General features: G+C 41.7%; 4 protein-coding genes across 4 annotated transcripts; 1 reads left to right on the top strand and 3 right to left on the bottom strand.

Moving 5' to 3' along the window:
- Positions 1–2: 2 nt before the first annotated feature.
- Positions 3–4,166, bottom strand: pecr (peroxisomal trans-2-enoyl-CoA reductase). The gene is made up of 8 exons (XM_061838457.1): positions 3,919–4,166; positions 3,166–3,299; positions 2,916–3,081; positions 2,751–2,832; positions 1,823–1,919; positions 1,631–1,741; positions 614–725; positions 3–511 (listed from the first exon to the last, which is right to left on the bottom strand). The coding sequence occupies exons 1-8, from the start codon at positions 4,028–4,030 to the stop codon at positions 429–431; spliced, it is 897 nt and encodes a 298-aa protein (XP_061694441.1). The 5' UTR covers positions 4,031–4,166; the 3' UTR covers positions 3–428.
- Positions 4,167–4,886: 720 nt separating this feature from the next.
- rpl37a (ribosomal protein L37a) lies at positions 4,887–7,445 on the bottom strand. Its single transcript, XM_061838460.1, has 4 exons — positions 7,331–7,445; positions 6,715–6,843; positions 6,516–6,598; positions 4,887–5,048 (listed from the first exon to the last, which is right to left on the bottom strand). The coding sequence occupies exons 1-4, from the start codon at positions 7,331–7,333 to the stop codon at positions 4,985–4,987; spliced, it is 279 nt and encodes a 92-aa protein (XP_061694444.1). The 5' UTR covers positions 7,334–7,445; the 3' UTR covers positions 4,887–4,984.
- Positions 7,446–7,597: 152 nt separating this feature from the next.
- cfap410 (cilia and flagella associated protein 410) lies at positions 7,598–9,256 on the top strand. Its single transcript, XM_061838458.1, has 7 exons — positions 7,598–7,779; positions 7,859–7,877; positions 7,990–8,036; positions 8,128–8,357; positions 8,438–8,588; positions 8,662–8,752; positions 8,837–9,256. The coding sequence occupies exons 1-7, from the start codon at positions 7,703–7,705 to the stop codon at positions 8,996–8,998; spliced, it is 777 nt and encodes a 258-aa protein (XP_061694442.1). The 5' UTR covers positions 7,598–7,702; the 3' UTR covers positions 8,999–9,256.
- Positions 9,257–9,400: 144 nt separating this feature from the next.
- orc2 (origin recognition complex, subunit 2) lies at positions 9,401–17,547 on the bottom strand. The gene is made up of 15 exons (XM_061838449.1): positions 17,259–17,547; positions 17,015–17,176; positions 15,469–15,555; positions 15,212–15,301; positions 15,102–15,133; positions 14,956–15,013; positions 14,187–14,500; positions 13,996–14,105; positions 13,793–13,925; positions 13,551–13,647; positions 13,319–13,465; positions 13,073–13,244; positions 12,926–12,987; positions 10,934–11,052; positions 9,401–9,567 (listed from the first exon to the last, which is right to left on the bottom strand). The coding sequence occupies exons 1-15, from the start codon at positions 17,326–17,328 to the stop codon at positions 9,484–9,486; spliced, it is 1,737 nt and encodes a 578-aa protein (XP_061694433.1). The 5' UTR covers positions 17,329–17,547; the 3' UTR covers positions 9,401–9,483.
- Between the last annotated feature and the right edge of the window lie 129 nt (positions 17,548–17,676).

Consider the following 17,676-nt stretch of genomic DNA (forward strand, 5'->3'; position numbering starts at 1 on the left):
TCTAGAGTGAGTAAATTGTTTAATTAATATTTTGCCGGTCACGAGACTGAGAGGAACACATGTAACTTTATTATACAAGCAGAAGAGCAAGTTTATCTCTCCTCACAAATGACAGGTACAGCACTCGTCAACATATTGTCACATCGTTAGTACCGCAAAGCATGCTGGGAGAGTCTCCAGCCTCCCGGCGACACCACAATATATTATCAGGCACAGTGTAATGTGTAGTAACATTAATGACATTCAATTAACATGTATAACATGCACATTATAATACTCATTGTACCATACAATTAGTTCTTCAATTCAATGTTTTCTGTACATTACAGGAAATTACAATTTTTAATTTTCAAAATATATCTGTTTCCTATAAGAATCAGACAGGACTATATTTGATATTTTTCTGGTATCAGTGTTGGACAAATGAATCAGAGCTTGCTCTGGGTGTTGAGTAGTTCCTTTAATGCATCCAGGTTCTCCCCTTCTGGGCCTTTGGGCCACGCATTATGATCTAGACACAGACACACACACAGACACACACACACGCGCGCGCAGTCATTAATGAAAACCACAACTGCATATATGAAGCATACTGTGAGGAAATTCAACATACTGGGTATCTCCCACATGGAGCGGTACAGACTCTGTCCTGCATCGACTCTCAGCGTGGCTCCAGAGATGTAAGATGCGGCAGGAGAGAGCAGGAAACAAACTGCAGAAGAGATCTGAACAAACAGACAAGATTAGAGGAAAAGAGCAATGCAAATGACTGTACAGTATTTTGGACATACTGTATGTCAAAGATTACACATAAGAGGAGCGACTAATTACTCAAAATGTTCGGACAATAGTGGACTACCATATTTCCAAAAATATTGACCTCAACCCTGCTATATGCAGTGTTGTCAACTCATAAAATGCCTTTTTTCATTGTCACCAAAAAAGTAGCACGTTGTCATGGTAGTAGTGCCTCACGAGAAGGCAGATAAAAAATATATATTTATTTATTTACAACTAAATATGGTCTAAAATATCACGCATACTATACAAAATATAAATCTGTCTATTTTTGATATCATTTGTCCTCATTAGGGTCAGGTGTGAGCCTGAACCCATCTGAGAGGACTTTAGAGTACGGGCAGGTTACAGCAGCCCTGGACTGGTTACCAGTCAAAGAAAAAAGAAAGTTGGCACTTTCTGGAATTAGGTAAAGAAAGGCCCCGACCACTACATGAGGAAATACGGTCATGTGAATCCCAATTGTTATGCTATCTTTGTGACGATTAAACAATGCAACAGATCTTACAAATCTACAGGAGTTCAATGAACCCGTGCATATTCAAAATTTGGTATTTGTGAATTTACCTATTGAAGTTTTTTTTTTTTTTTTGGGGGGGGGAGGAATTCCATCTAGTTGGCATTTTTGTGCTCATACACCATTTCACAACATATCAGTGCCAAAAGTGCGCTGCCGTTGTGCGCAACTATAGGTGATTCTAAACATTTTCAGTGGGGGGCAATGATTACTCCGATTTTGGCAACAGGGTTCAACCCCTCTCTCACGTGAAGAGTAGAGGAACATTGTACATATCATCATGTTATGAGATCATTAAATTGTCATATATCCCACCTCTTCTGGTAGTCCCAATCTCTTTGCAGGAGTAAACGGGACAGACATCTTGAAAAGGCTTGGTCCAAGCTCCTTATAATTCTCCATTGCTGTTTTAGAAAAAATTGTGCCCTGCAGCCATATGAATACCAACTTGAAGCAATCGCATTATCAAACATTAAAGAAATAAAACAACAATAGCATTGTGCATACCGGGGCAACAGCGTTGACCCGGACACCTGAGGCAGCCCACTCAACGGCCAGGCTCTTGGTTAAGTTATCCACCGCTGCCCTGGCTGCACCTGTGTGACTGTCATTGACACAAGGGGTGTGTTCGGAATCATTCATTCATTGGTTTTAATCTACACTTCTAGTGGGAATAGACCAGGGCTGTCAAACTCATTTTTGTCGCGGGCCACATTGTAGTTCGGGTTTCCCACCGAGGGCCATTACGACTGTGAAACCATAAAAAACATTTATCACCTCATCACATTGACGTGAAATTTATGAATTACTTTTGGAATCAGAAATCAAGGGTAATGGGTTTTTCAACCAATAATATCTCGTAATGTAAAAACACTTGCAATACCTCAACATTATGATTTATGATATAACAATTTGAAATTTTGGTACAGATTTGAACAAGAATCACGGAAGTTGACATACATGATTTGCCTTCGTGGGCCATATAAAACCATGTGGTGGACCGGATCTGGCCCCCGGGCCTTGAGTATGACACCTGTGTAATAGACTGTAGTCAATTCATCAGTCAAATGAAAAATAGTTTTGAAATGTTTGTCATTGCTGTCACATAAATACAATGAACCGGATCAATGGCGGACGGTGCACCCAATGTGTTATTTCTATGGCTTTGCCACTTTTTTGTTAGTATCTTTGTATACCTTGAAAAGCTCTTCGTGAACCATTTTATGAGTAGTATTGCGGAATATTATTTTTAATATATGCCACAAGACACTAAAAATTGATTACTTTGGAGAGCCATAATTTAGAGTGATGTCCTACACTGACACCACACATTCGAACAGCACTACAAAATGGTCGGAAGTGACTCCGTAGACAGCCAATACAGGCTTTATCAGAGTTTGGGACTCGGCCACGTTTAAAGGGGGATGCTACTTACGCCATGCCCGGAAAGCCTTTCCACATGTCTGCAATGATGTTAACGATCACACCTCCATTTTGCTTCATCCATGTAGTGTAGACTGTGCAGTGCAATTATGAACACAGTAATGCACATATTATCCTCAAAGAGCGATCATAAATCTGAGTACTGTGAATGTCTCACCCTCCTTGCAACAGTGGAAGGTGCCGGTCAGGTTTGTGTCGATGACAGCTTTCCATCCTTTAGAAGACATGTGCTCTGCTGGACTGCTGAACTGACCTCCGCCGTTGTTCACCAGAAAATCTATGCGACCATACTGCTTCAGCACAGAAGATACGAGAGCCTTCACCTGAGGTAGAAATACACAACCATTGTGCTTCAGTCATCACAACGTGAATTGCAACATCGTCTCCAAAGCTGAATGAGTGTGGACCTCGTCCTCGTTGCGGATGTTGCAAGGTAAAGGAGTGACACTTGCAGGGCTAGATGCTGGAATTTTTTGTCTCATCTCCTGGGCAGCTCCCTCCAATCGCTCGACCTTTCTGCTGGAAATCACCACACTGCAACCTGAGGACAAATTTGAGTGTGAGGATTGATTGTGATGCCTTTAGTGAAGCTATAGCTCAACAATTGAGAAATAACTAATATTTGCTTGCATAATGTCATTACAATTACGGAAAAGTATTTACAAAAATGGGCAACAAGGTGAAATAGTGGTTTGAAGTTATGCTTCACAGCTCTAAGGTTCTGGCTTCTAAGTGTGACATTTATCCATAGCTGTGAATAATCTGAGTGTGTTTTTCTATAAATGCCCTCTGAGATTGGCTGGCGACCAGTACAGGCTGTAGCCCTCTATCTAACCTCGGATAGGGTCCAATTCATACGCAGCTCAACATACAGAAAATGCATGGATGGATATTTAAGAAAGGAACTAACATGCTTAACCCTAACCTGTACTGTTATTGCATTAAATACTTAATTACAACCAGAACAACTTGAACATTTTAGCGGTCAATCTTTTAGAATGTTTATAGGCATGTCACTGGGGCTTCAAAATTATGACGAAAGGTTACTAAGCATTCAGAACGAGCTGGTCGACTTTCTGGAGTTCATAGAAAGTCCGTCAACCTCTTTAAAGAGTTGGATATTTGGAATTTTTTTTAAAAGTAAAAACTAATTGACTCACCCAATTCAAGGAGTTCATGAGATATTGCTTTCCCAATGCCAGTCGCTCCACCAGTCACTATTGCAACTTTATGGTTGAACAACCCCGGTCGAAAAACACTGTGCGCCGCCATGTTTGTTCCAATTTTTTTTCCTGCGTGGGAGCCTGCTTGCGCCACCCATTGAGGTTTAGCAGTACTGCAACCATTCGGGACTTTGACCTGTCCTTCCGACCTACCTAGATAAATCTACCTACAGATTTATGCATTAGAATTTATGAAACTTTTTTGATGTTCCACTTTAAGTACAGCATTTATAAAACGCACTGTCACAGATTTCTGTCCAGTCAGACTGAGCTTTGTCTCCGAAATGAACAAAAATGGGTATTGTATCAAATAGTAACCCCAATGACACTTCTAAATTTTGTCATGCCAGCACAAATATAAAATCGGGAGCACTTTATGAGTGACCGTATGCCACGTTACTCATCTTCTCACTGTGCTCAAGTGCTATCAACCTCAATGACCCTCTGTACCAAATGTACGCCTTCTTGAAACTTTGTGCAGAATGGCTGCAAATACAAAACTAGCACCAAAGGATGTATTTGGGTGGACTGATGAGAGAACTTTTTCTTCAGAATGTAAGCCAAAATCAAGAACATCCAACATGAACTACCATTGTTTTTGGCAGTGTTAGGACACGGTCATGTAAGAACTGGGACTACATTGTCATCGTCTCAAGAAAGCTGGATACGTGTAATGTACAGAAATCCTAGGGCAGCATTTTCAAACACTAAGTCTCTGGGCTAGTTTTGAAAATTGTATTTTGACTTCCAAAATGTCGGTTGTGTGTAGTCAAAACCTCTGCAGCTGCACTAAAAAGTAGTTTCCACAAGGAAGGGAGTCAATAATGTGCCTTAATGCCATTGGTGCTTGGCTGGGTAGTCATTTTTGCTGCATGATTTCATTCATAATAAAAAAAGAAACAGAATTCCACTCCAGACAGCTTTATTGTTGGATATTGAGGCCAAGTCCAGGTTGGATCATTTATGAAAAAGTCCCAAATCCTCCAGTGAGCATGCCACTAGTTTACTGGTCCTTCAACTCCTTCAGCCTCCTGATTGCTGACTTGACTGTGACGGCAGAAGTTGTGCTGTGGGAGGAAACAAAGGTGAAAATTTTGCAAACGCAGTAAACGTCTGGAGTCACAAAGTTTCTTTCCACCACATTAATAATAAGATTACAGAAATTAAGTCACAAGATTTTAACACCCACTTTCAAACCTCGACTATTGTCATCCATGCCCATTTTTCACCAACATACAACAGTAAAATGCAGTACATCTTGGATGACAAATGGAAATGTAAAATAGTAAACTTTGCATACTATTTACTAAACGGTCTTTTAACAACTTGTTCAGATTTCTGCAAACAAAAGTGTGCACATCTCCCCGCACACACACTAATCAACAATATATACAACCAGAGCTTATGGCTTTCTGATTATGCTCAACATACCCAACTGTGCCCACCATGTTGCCATTTAAGATCGGGCGGGCTCTCTATCCGAACACCATAATGTTTCTAGCTCCAAGATGGCAGAGAGTGACATCATGGAAAACTATTGACTTATTAACTTAGAAATCCATTGGAAGATGCTGGCATATTTTTGTCGACTGTACAGTCAATTGACAGATCCAACTGCCGGACAAATTCCTTGCATGTTTTTGACATACAGTAGATACCATAAGATGGAAACGGCATACCTTGGTCTAAATGAAGCTCCTCAACTCACTTTTTTTGCCACGCTTACAGTAAAGAAGTAGCCCAATAAATGCAGCGCACCGCATTGTACTTAAAAAGACAAGGCATGCGCAGCAGGAAGACAAACTAAATCATATAGTCAATATCAGTCACCAGAGCTAAATTGAAAAATTTACATATGAATGGTAGCAGCCATGATAGGCAGCATAAAATTCAGATCACAGCACCCTTACTGATTAGACTGAACATGTTTGTGATTCAGGCATTTCTTGTTTGATTAGCCCAGAAGATGACAAAATCTGACGGGATTACTATCTTCATTGCATACCCAATGTTTTATGAACATAAAAAGGCAGAGAAGCTCAGAAAAGAATTCTTTGGGGAAAAAAAAGTGCTTTCTCCCTATTTCCTCTCCTTTTTTGTTCCTTCAGGCAAGAATATCAAATCTTTAAGTTTATAAAAGTCTCCTAAAAAATGCCACATTATTCGCTAAAACACAAACAATTTAGGGGCCAGAGAGCAAAACTGGACAGATTATGCTTTCTAGACTGACCACACACACGAAAAAAAAAACCCCAATACAGTACTAATTAGAATGAATAAGCAAAAATGATATCCTTGGAGGAGAATCCAAAGACTAAAACTTTGATAATTTATAATTCCAACCCTTCCTTGTGCACGGGGATAACTATTACAAGCTGAAATAGCTAAAGTGAAAGCTATATGATTTGAATGCACAACCACAAGATCAACTAAAACAAGCCGGCGATGTATGAAAACTTTTAGAATAATTGAAACTAAACCGACATGAAAGTACAGTTCCATGAGCACAATTCATTGGTTACATAGCAACTTACTTGTAAGTCCATGCTCCTCCAGCCACTGTTTTCATGCAGGATCCGCAGTGCCAGATACCCACAGCCTTTCTCTTCATCTTGGTCTTAATAAAGCATAGGAGAGGGGAAAAAAAAGACCCAATTATAATTCAGCTGCGGGCAGACCAACATCTCTGGAATGATACAAGGCGCCATAGTACTGTAGGTTATTTTCTTTTACCTTGCCACAGAATGAGCAAGTGTATTTAGCGTGCTGGGAGATTTCTATTTTCTTCACCATCTTCCTCAGCGAGGCGCCATAACGCGTGCCATATTTACCAACGATTCCCACCTTCTTGGTGCGCTTGGCCTGCGAAGCAACGATATTGAACATGAATGAATTGCAAGTTGCAAAATGACATCATGAGGTAAACACAAGTTGCAACAACTGCAATACGTATAGTCTATGCACTGTGTAACACAGTGTTGCTTCTGGTGCTTCATGTTCTAAACAGCACCGTTAACCCCACTTTAAACTGTGCCTCCGTTTGCACATCGACGTACAATGTTTAACGACAGCACAAACGAGAGGACTGAGCGTGACATTTAGAAGAACTCGTAGTGCTAACTTAGCCGTGTAGCCGGCTACTGTGGCTGTTTAGCATTAGAGGCAGCCATTTGTAATACATGTCATGAAAACATCGTTTATCTGCCAATGGTGCTTTTAAGTTGGGAAAAATTAGGATGGCACATTACAGTTTAGAGTTTCCGGGTGCGTCCGGGTATACTTTGTAGTGATAGTGGCCAACGAAAAACATTAGATTGAGATGGATTTGGAAAGGGACATTCGATCTCACCATGATTTCAGTGGAGACGGCGTTCCAAAGAGGAAGTACGTACCGCGCATGCGCGATTTACCAGCTTCTCAACGCATTGTGGGAAGGCGCGTTTAAGGTTTAAATAAATACAATTGATTGCACTTTTACATATTTGCTTTCAATTTTGAAACCCCTTATACAATATGTCAATAAAAATATCACAAATGTCAATTGTTATTCTGTAACTAAGGACGCTTGAGTGGATATGCGCGTGCGCATTCATGTGTAAAGGACATTAGCGTCCCTTGTGCAGCCTTGTTTCTCTTACTACGCGTCCATTTCTTCTTCTTAACAAACTATTCGCGTTCATGGAACGTATCATTCAACTCCGTATGGGGGTGACTCTGTGCCATGAAGCTAACACGTAAACAGGTTCTTACCGAGAGCAAGGCCTCCGACTTGGAAAGCGTGAGGAAACTCAACTGTTGGTGAGTTATCTCATATTGATAAAACATGCCAGAAATTGTCGTCTTTTGGGTTCAAATAAGCTTACCTTTATTCTTACAGGGGGTGTAAACTCTCTGATGTGAGTACAAACGGCTTCATTTTGTCACAACTTTTCTCATTGTTGGGTTTTCTGCATCATAACTTCTGATACATTGTGCGAATGTTAGCATTTTCATCATCTACCCCCACAGATTTCCATTTTATCGCAAATGCCAAACCTCCAAGTGCTGTCACTAAGGTCGGTTCCCCAACTTTCCTGATACGACACATGACACAAATCACCTCGCCTGGTTTTAGGATGTAAACTCAATTGTGGTGCCCCTGTCTAGTGTTAACAGCATCTCGTCTCTCTCCCCTCTGGCTGGATGCTTGTCTCTGTGTGAGCTCTACTTGAGGAGGAACATGATAGCCTCACTCTCAGAACTCTGTTATTTGCGTCCGATGACACGTCTGCGAATATTGTGGTTGACTGGCAATCCTTGCTGTGGGGATGGCTCCAGTCAGTATCGCCTGGCAGTCCTGCGTTGCCTACCTCGGCTGCGGAGGCTGGACAACAGAGGTCAATATACAGTATAACATGATTCTATTACGCATCACTGTGTTTTCACATTTATAAGTTCATGCTGTACGCGTGTGCAGTAGTGACAGAGGATGAGATCACGCTAGCCCATTTGGAGGGTGAGGAGATTGGCACACCCCCAAATCCAGCCCAGCACCAGCCTCCCAGCAATGGACTGTTCCATGCAGAGAAAGAGAATGACTCTCTCGCCCAGAAGATGGAGGAGACCAAGTAAGCTTTGTGGGGTGTCATAACTCAACACAAAATTAAACAACTAGAAAAAACACTTTATTTTTGCTGACAGTAATAACAGTGAGGAGTTTACGAGTAAGCCACTGTCAAGAGACAAATTCACCTCTTTTCCTTCTCAGTCAACCGGACCATCTATGAAAAAGGTAACTTCTTTTTTTTTTTAAGCAATACTAATATAAAACAATGTCTTTTGGTGTTTGTTAAATAACCTAAATATGTACTCGTAGAGCCACACTCTTGATGCAGTGCTATTGCTTCTGAGGGACTTGGATCACGAGGAACTCCGTGTTGTGCACATTGAGGCGCAGAACCGACTCAGGACTTGTACACTGAACTCAGAAACGTTAGGAGATTCACAATCCTCAAAATCGGCTGACATCCAACACTAAAATAATGCTAGCATGGATTGAGCCAGAACTCTCAATACTTGCAATGAACTCTTTTTGTCTTAAGGGTCATAATACACAAACCCTTTCTCCTTTTTGCACTTTTGCATGTTTACATTCAGACATGCTCACTCAGCAGTCTACTAACCAAATGATGGCTTTCATTTGTCATATCACAAATGCTTGCCTTACAAGAACAAAACCACATGATATATAAAAGATAAATCTATTTCTGTAATTAAAGTAATTAATTCCAATGTATCCATTTTTTTCCATTCATGTTGCTTTTACCATACCATGAATGCTGACTGTGAATAGCAAGGTAACAATGGGGAAAACAGTCAATCACTTTGAACAGCAATAAGTCATTTGACTATTAAATTACCATGAACATTGGGGTAAGTAACTGACTATTCAAACAATATATTTGACAAGCAATGTTTTTTTTTTTTGTGAGCTGGAAAAATCACTTCAACTTAGTGAGCTTTTCAGTCCACCTCCTCATTCTCCAAGTAGTCCAACAATGTGTTTGCATTCACGGCAACCATCAGGTACTCCACGCCATCTGCACCCTGGACAATGAAATAAATAGCTGTTAACATGACTTGCTTGGCTCTTCAGTGAAAAAAGAAAAAAGGTTGGGAAATACAGTGGAAGCATTTCCCACTTGAATTTGATCCCAATTTTCTATGAAAGCACAGAAAAAAAAAAAGTCACCAAACTGACACTAAAATGCACAATTTTTACTTGGTCAGCATCTAAAAGATTAACTGCGCAACTTAGTGGGCTTTTTGTGTTGTGATACCTTATACTGATACCACCACCGAATGGTACCAGTGATGGCAAAGAGAAAAAGTATAATAACCCGAAACCAAATTTAATTACAGAATAGTAGTACACCCTGCATCAGGGGTTTTGGTACCCCATACTCCTATAGAAACCCCCACAGAACTCCCCGAGGGACACGTTTGAATGCCTTCTCTCACTCCACAAAACACATGTAGGCTGGTTGGGCAAACTCCCATGCACCCTCAAGGATCCTGCCGAGGGTGCAGAGCTCGTCCACTGTTCCACGGCCAGGACGAAAACCACATTGTTCCTCCTGAATCTGAGATTTGACTTCCTGATGTAGCTCCTCTCCAGCACCCTTGAATAGACCTTACCAGGGAGGCTGAGGAGTGTGATCCCCCTAGAGTTGGAACACATCCTGCGGTCTCGCTTCTTAAAAAGAGGGGACTCACCACCCTAGTCTGCCAATCCAGAGGCACTGTCCCCGATGTCCACGCGATGTTGCAGAGTCGTGTTAACCACGACAGCCCCACAATATCCAGAGCCTTAGGAACTCCGAGCAAATCTCATCCACCGCCAGGGCCTTGCCACCAAGGAGCTTTTTAACCACCACGGTGACCTCTACCCCAGAGATAGATGATCCCTACCTCAGAGAACCCAGACTCCAGCGCAAAGTCAAAAGAGGGTGCTTTATTTCTGTATGTGGTGCATCTGCGGCAGAGTGCAAAAACTGGTGTCTCTTGCTTTTCATGCAAATGCATGGCTTGCTGCATGTATTTGCCAGTTTGGCATACCATCTGCACCAAGACGGTCATTCTGGCGCAACGAGGGTGCGTCGTTTGACATGCGCCTGGGGCAGTAACAATTTCGTAGAAGACAGTGGGTCTCTTTGGCCTGCTGACACCATGTCAAAGTCTAAGTCGTGTCTTGGCACGCAGGACATGTACCACGCTGGTTTACTGCCGGTCGCAAAAAAACAAAGCCCTAAGTGTGTCTTTGGGAAGGCTCAACACTAACAACATTCTTTCTCACTGCATGATATTAGTTGGTTTGCCCATGTTTAAGTCTGATCCTGGAACAGATGCATTTCCTTTATGTTATGGGTATGTGTTTAACTTCAGGGCTCTAAGAGCATAGCAGCACTTTTACCTTTCGTGTCCGGATCAGTTTGTGGTCTCTGAACTCTGTCAACTGAGTCCTCAGAGTGAGGTCGGAGTTCACCAAGAATGACTGGCGACAACGCTGGTAAAAATCTTGGAATGACAATCCTGCACATGAAAAAAAAAAAAAAAAAAGAAATCGGAACATTTTCAAAGGGACAATTTGCCAAACTAACTTTATTTGTACTATTTGGGATGTACTATCACTGTCTCTATGGTGACCTAGAAAACAGGTGAAATATGAATTAAAATCACATAACCACATATTCCTGAGTCTGAGACATTTTTCTGCTGAGAGGCTTGACATCAGGTCATTTGAATTTCTTGAGCATATCTAGATCACTAATGAATCCAGCCCTATGGGGGCACAAGACACTGTAATCTTTGGATCGATGAAAATACGACTTTGAGATGTTAATGAATGAAGAAAATGGGAGAGAAGGTAGAGTAGAAGAGGCAAGCGTGAATGACCAGGAAGTGGCAATGATTAGTCAGGGGGAAGTTCTAAAGGCAGTGAACAGAATGAAAAATGGAAAGGCAGTTGGTCCTGATGACATACCAGTGGAGGTATGGAAACAATTTGGTAAGGTGGCTGTGGAGTTTTAGACCAACATATTCAACAGAATACTAGTAGGCGAGAAGATGCCTGAAGAATGGAGGAAAACTGCTAGTTCCCGTTTTTAAGACCTGTGGGAACTATAGAGGAATAAAGTTGATGAGCCACACAATGAAAGAGTAGTGGAGGCCAGACTCAGGACAGATGTAAGTATCTGCAAGTAAAAGTCTGGTTTCATGCCTACAAAGAGTACCACAGATGCATTATTTGCCTTGAGGATGCCAGTGGAAAAGTACAGAGAAGGTCAGATGGAGCTACATTATGTCTTTGTGGATCGAGAGAAAGCAGGGAGCAGGCAGAGGAACAATTATAAAGATGGAGACACGCACTGGAAAGGAGAGGAATGAAGATTAGCTGAAGTAAAACAGAATATATGTGCGTGGATAAGAGGGGTGGAGAGGGAAGAGTGAGGCTACAGGGAGAAGAGATCGTGAGGGTGGGCAACTTCAAATATTAGGGGTAAACAATCCAGAGCAATGGTGAGTCTGGTAAGGAAGTGAAGAAACGGGTCCAACCAGGTTGGAACAGCTGGCAGAAGGTGTCTGATGTGTTATGTGACAGAAGAGTCTCCGCTAGGATGAAGGGCAAAGTTTATAAAACAGTGGTGAGGCTGGCCATGATGTACAGATTAGAGATGGTGGCACTGAAAAGACAACGGGAAGCAGTACTGGAGGTGGCAGAAATTGAGATGTTGAGGTTGTCTCTAGAAGTTAGAAGGATGGATAGGATTAAAAATTAGCTCATTAGACTGACAAAGTCGGATGTCTTGGAGACAAGGTTCGAGAGAGCAGACTTCGATGGTTTGGACATGTCCAGAAGCGAGAGACTGAGTATATTGGTAGAAGGGTGCTGAGGAAAGAGCTGCCAGGCAAAAGAGCGAGAGGAAGACCAAAGAGAAGGTTTATGGATGTGGTGAGGGAAAACTGGAGGGCAGTGGGTGTTTGAGAGGAAGATGCAGCAGATAAGGTTACATGGAAAAAGATGACACGTTGTGGCGACCCCTAATGGGACAAGCCGAAAGGAAAAGAAGATGATCTACATCACTAATGAAGATATTAATTTACTTCTTCGCTCCTGAGACAGCACTGTCAACATAACAAAAATGTGTGCTCTCACAAGTGGGTCTTCTACATGGAGGCAACCAATCAGAGGAAAGGGTGTGGGCTAACCCAAATATGGATAAAGCACGTACAAACTGGGTCAAACAGAAGCATCTGTCAGAGGGGCTTTTTCTGTATGACAAAACTGATGTGTTGTTTTAGAAACGAACATGAAACTTTTATACAAAATCCATCTTGTGTCTACGTAGCCAAGATATCAGACCTTTAAAAAGGAACTTCTGAAACATTGAATGTGGATGAGAACCTGTGTATGAAGGATCGTCTTTGTTTTCAAGCTGAAATTTCACCAGCAGTTTGAAAATTCCTCTGCAAAAAAAATAAATAAATAAAAGACCATTAAGCAGATGCAAACAGGTTTTACACAGAACTATAATGAAGGCGTAAAACGTACCGTGCATTTGGGGTCAAGCTGCGGAGAACGTGTGTAAGAGAAGACAGAGCCAGAGTGCCCGTTTGTTGCACTAGCAGTGAGTTTTCATATGATGTCTCCTCTGTGTAGTGTTTAAATGTCACACATTCCCACCATAGCCAGTTAAACTGGCTCTGTTTAAACTGGTCCCACACTTCGAAAATACAGAAAACATCTGTAAATTGGACTGCAGGTAAGAGAATAGCAAACCAAATCTTCACTACTAACCGAGAGGAGCGTTAATGTGGTCAATAGTAGCTACCAAGTGAATGTTGGGCAGGGATGCCAGCTGCCCCAAGGCACTCTGGGTCTTTTCTCCTCGCAGCATTGGTCCATCAATATTATTGATCAACACATAAACCTGAAGACCTGGTCCTGTGTCAAGCATATATATTAAACTTCAAAAAACACTGCAAATATTTCGATGAACTTGAATGAAATAAGACACAAATTTACTCACTGTCTTTAAGTGTTTGGGAGATGTACTGGATCTGGTCAGAGGGTGTTCGGAAACTCCCTTGGTGCTCAAGAACCTCACATGTTAAACTGTTCAAGATCTGCAATCACAGTGTAGTCCCATACATTCAAAGACAGGAACAATCCCCTCATGCTTCATTATAAAAACATAATACATTAGTGGACATTTACCATTTAGATTGTGCTTTGCCTTTAAGACTTGAGAAATTCAGCGTTTATACGCACCGATTTCAGAGTGAGGGAAGGGAAAAATCCATTAACCACTGTATGCATCTCTTGAGACAAGTGAGAAAGACGAAATTCCTCCAGCAGGTCTTTCTTGCTGCCCAAACCGTACAGCAGGATACTAAATCCCAACCTTTAGACAAGCACGATAAGCATTTTATTCTGGTGAAAATCCAATAACCACAATAAAAACACTTACTTACTGTAACTGTAGCATCCATTTGCTAAAGTGGTTTTTGTGTTTGTTGTGGAGGTGTTGGATCTCGCTAGCGTAGCAGGATGATTTTTTTTGTAAAAGCTGAAGAAGAGTTTCCTGCAAAACAAGTGAATAGTTGCTTTATATGGATAGCAACGAGTCCTTGGGAAATAAAGATTATATATACTGTATATGCACCCTGTCTAATTTAGGTGTGTGCAAACGATCAAGCGTGCGGTCTGACGTTAACACTTTGGAGCTGCCATGGGCCTCAAAATACTCCTGAACCAAGGCGGACTGGTTGACGGGTTCAGGAGCGTTCTTGCTCTTCTTGGCGGGCGTCTTGTAGAGCGCTGCGGATAATCCTTTACTTGGGGTTCTTGGGGTCTTCTTCTTTCCGTCGTTTTTCTGTACTTTCTGTTCTTCGTCCACAATGACTTCATCCTCATCCTCTTCGTTCTCAGAGTTGGAGGGCGAAAACTCACTGTCGCTGTCTGATCGGAGGCTGGGTGCTGGACAGTGTCGTCAAAGATTACATACATATTTTAGGTATTGCATGGCAAAATCATGTACAGTACAGTGGTACCTACCATCTATACATGTTTCTCAATTTTAAAAAAAACACAATAGTATTGCACTGTTAAAAATAGAACTTATATAATAAACCTAAATACAATCAAATATTACTAATTTTGCAACTTTTTTCACTTTATTTCCCCTCTACTTAATAGTGTTTTTGTTTTTGCCAAGCTTGACCATATTATTCCATGAATAAACGTTTTCATTCATAGTACATCATGTGCTTCTTCTCAGCGCTCACTCTTCTGTGGGACTCATGGTTTTGGCAAAATAATGGAATGGAAGTATAAAACAATAGAAACCTGTACAGAATTTTCACTGTGAAATGTTGAACCAACGTGAAATGTTGGTGGTCGAATGTTGTGTTGGGCACTCATATTACACTTACTTGACATCCTCTTCCTCAGCCTGTGGGGTGTCGTGGAGACAAACTGCACCCTTTTGCGCTGTCAGAAAAGAAGCAACGATAGAATGGCTCTAATCGTGAGCACTGTATGAAATTAAGGGGGGGGGGGGCAAAAGAGCAAGGCTCACCCTCTGGGGTGTTTGGTTTTCAACTTTGTGGCCTGCACAGAGAAAAAGATTGCACGGATTGGCGTTTGGAAAAGCGTCCAAGTGTCAACGTGAGGAGATCCCCGACTTACTGCGGCCTGCCCATTGAGGAGTGGAGGGCTCCATGTTGGGAGTTGTGCCGAAGCTCACACCTTTCCCCGGAGTGTGTGCCAGTTCACTGGCTATGTACAGTATAACAAACACCAATATATTTGCCTTTATTGATCAAACTATATGAAAAACATCCCATAACAATATCACGGATATGTTAAAGAAATGTAAAATTTGACATTTGCAAGGAAGTGGTCAATAGGCAAAACGGTGACAAAAGGAGGAGCTTTAGACTCACCGGTCTGCGCCATGCTGTGGCCGCGCTTGTTTTTCTGAAATGTGAAAATGGACGCTCCTGCAACTCTGGACATACCACCATCATCATCTTCAGCAAGTAAAAAAAAAAAAAACAACAAAAAACTTCAAAGTGAAAGGTACAAAAAAAAAAAACAAAAAACTTCAAAGTGAAAGGTACAAAAAAAAAAAAAAAAAAAAAAACAATGGACACATCCATATAGGTGAGTAACAGTTTCAAACTTAATCTGGACGATTTGACACTGCCATTTCCCCACCCTCACACAAATTTAACTGAATATAGTATTAGACTTATCCATCCATTCATCCATCCATTTTCTAATACTGCTTATCTCATTAGGGTCACAGATTATAATAATATTATTATGAACCATATAATATATATGGGGGGGTACAGTGGATCAGCTGGTAAAGCGTTGACTTCACAGTTCTGAGGTCCTGGGTTCGATCCCGGACTCACCTGTGTGGAGTTTGCATGTTATCCCCGTGCCTGCGTGGGTTTCCTTCGTGCACTCCGGTTTCCTCACACATCCCCAAAACATGCAACATTAATTGGACACTCTAAATTGCCCCTATAAGTGATTTTGAGTGCGGCTGTTTGTCTCGATGTGCCCTGCGATTGGCTGGCAACCAGTTCATTGTGTACCCCGCCTCCTGCCCGTTGACAGCTGGGATAGGCTCCAGCAGTCCCCGCGACCCTCGTGAGGATAAGTGGCAAAGAAAATGGATGGATGGATAATATATATGTTGTGCTACTGTGGATGACTGGTTATCATATCTGCATCACAGTTCAGAGAACTCCGCTTCAAATGCGGCCACGACTGTGTGGATTTTGCGTGATCTCCTCGTTCCTGGGTGGGTTTTCTCTGGTTACTCTGATTTCCTCCCATATTTAAAAAACATTAACTCTAGGTTAACTGAAAACTTTACATTTCTTTAAATGTGAGTGCAAATGGTTGTTTTTATCTATGTGCCCTGCAATTTGCTGACGCCTGTTCAGGGTGGACCCCGCCTCTCGCCCAAGGACAGTGAGGATATAGGCTTATTCTCACTTTCAGTTCGAATGAAGGCAAGATTTAAAAAGGTGTAAAATAATTACAAAATCAATTGAGCACTCGGAAGGTATTATTTATGGTGCATTCAATGTCCACAGGTGATTGGAGCAAGAGGGTCAAAGGTTTGAGCCCTGCTGCACATCAAAGACACTTGTTGATAAATGCCTTTCTGGATTGTATAACGCGATCAATCACACCAAAACCCAAATTTTAAGAGGGCAACCCATACTTTTCCTTGATGAATGTAAAATCCATTCTCCATGAGTCCGTATAATTTCAAAGTTTAACAAAGAAAAGTCAAAAAATTGCTAAGGATGCCCTGGTGAGCAAGCCAAAGTGTAGCATGACTTTCGCCTGAAGATTCTTTAAACCTGAACAGGCTTAAGCGGTATTTAAAAAATGATGGCAGGAAAATTACTATTCCAAATATAAAATTCACACCCCTCAAAATATATTCAAATAATTTTCCTTTACCTTCTGTACTGTCCGCACAAAGAGCTTGAACATAACTTCTCTCATCAAGGATGTTGAATTCCAACCCTTCCTTCGCTTGTGGCTCATCCTCTCTGGCTTGCCGTCTTGCTGAGTTTTTGAACGTGACCATCTTCTGAATTGCGCCGGCACTGCTTTGCACCTCTTGAAAACGTGCACACTCAGAATGACGAGGGCAGAATAAAACATCATCTTTGAATAGAACAAGCCCATTCAATGTACATACCCTCTTGTTTGTCCACGATGTGCTGAAGGACATCCCCGTCCCCGATAAACTTCACCTCCAACAAACTCATGACTCCACGAAGAGACGTTCAGAATAATAAGACGACGGACAGGCGAATCACGTACAAACATGTACTTCGGGGCACTTAATGGACACGAACAACTAACTGAATGATGATGAACCAAATGGCCAGGATAAATAGAACCCGCAGACACTGTAAACAGCACGCAAGGGAGAAAATAATGTTAACTGCGGAGGGTGACTACTTTCCGCGCCATCACGCCAAAGTTTTACGTCACGTGACAGGTGAAAGTTCATATTTTAACCAATGAGAGTGTACAGTTTAGGAAAACACCATGTCCCATCGTGCTTCTCGGTATGTATGACTGATGTTCCATTAACGAGTGCAGGAAAATCA

The sequence above is a fragment of the Syngnathoides biaculeatus genome, chromosome 13 (genome assembly GCF_019802595.1).
Source record: "Syngnathoides biaculeatus isolate LvHL_M chromosome 13, ASM1980259v1, whole genome shotgun sequence".
In the NCBI taxonomy this organism is placed as follows: domain Eukaryota; kingdom Metazoa; phylum Chordata; class Actinopteri; order Syngnathiformes; family Syngnathidae; genus Syngnathoides; species Syngnathoides biaculeatus.

Excerpts from the sequence above, each read along its gene's own strand:
- cfap410 (XM_061838458.1), top strand. The coding sequence starts at position 7,703 with ATGAAGCTAACACGTAAACAGGTTCTTACCGAGAGCAAGGCCTCCGAC. Across the intron at positions 8,037-8,127 it reads CTCCAAGTGCTGTCACTAAG|TGTTAACAGCATCTCGTCTC; the intron begins GTCGGTTCCCCA and ends GCCCCTGTCTAG. Across the intron at positions 8,358-8,437 it reads GCGGAGGCTGGACAACAGAG|TAGTGACAGAGGATGAGATC; the intron begins GTCAATATACAG and ends ACGCGTGTGCAG.
- pecr (XM_061838457.1), bottom strand. The coding sequence starts at position 4,030 with ATGGCGGCGCACAGTGTTTTTCGACCGGGGTTGTTCAACCATAAAGTT. Across the intron at positions 3,082-3,165 it reads ACATCCGCAACGAGGACGAG|GTGAAGGCTCTCGTATCTTC; the intron begins GTCCACACTCAT and ends TTTCTACCTCAG. Across the intron at positions 1,920-2,750 it reads AAAGGCTTTCCGGGCATGGC|TCACACAGGTGCAGCCAGGG; the intron begins GTAAGTAGCATC and ends TGTCAATGACAG.
- rpl37a (XM_061838460.1), bottom strand. Across the intron at positions 6,599-6,714 it reads CTTGCTCATTCTGTGGCAAG|ACCAAGATGAAGAGAAAGGC; the intron begins GTAAAAGAAAAT and ends TGCTTTATTAAG. Across the intron at positions 5,049-6,515 it reads GGAGGAGCATGGACTTACAA|CACAACTTCTGCCGTCACAG; the intron begins GTAAGTTGCTAT and ends TTCCTCCCACAG.
- orc2 (XM_061838449.1), bottom strand. The coding sequence starts at position 17,328 with ATGAGTTTGTTGGAGGTGAAGTTTATCGGGGACGGGGATGTCCTTCAG. Across the intron at positions 15,302-15,468 it reads CCACAGCATGGCGCAGACCG|CCAGTGAACTGGCACACACT; the intron begins GTGAGTCTAAAG and ends TACTGTACATAG. Across the intron at positions 13,466-13,550 it reads CTCCCAAACACTTAAAGACA|GACCAGGTCTTCAGGTTTAT; the intron begins GTGAGTAAATTT and ends TGCTTGACACAG.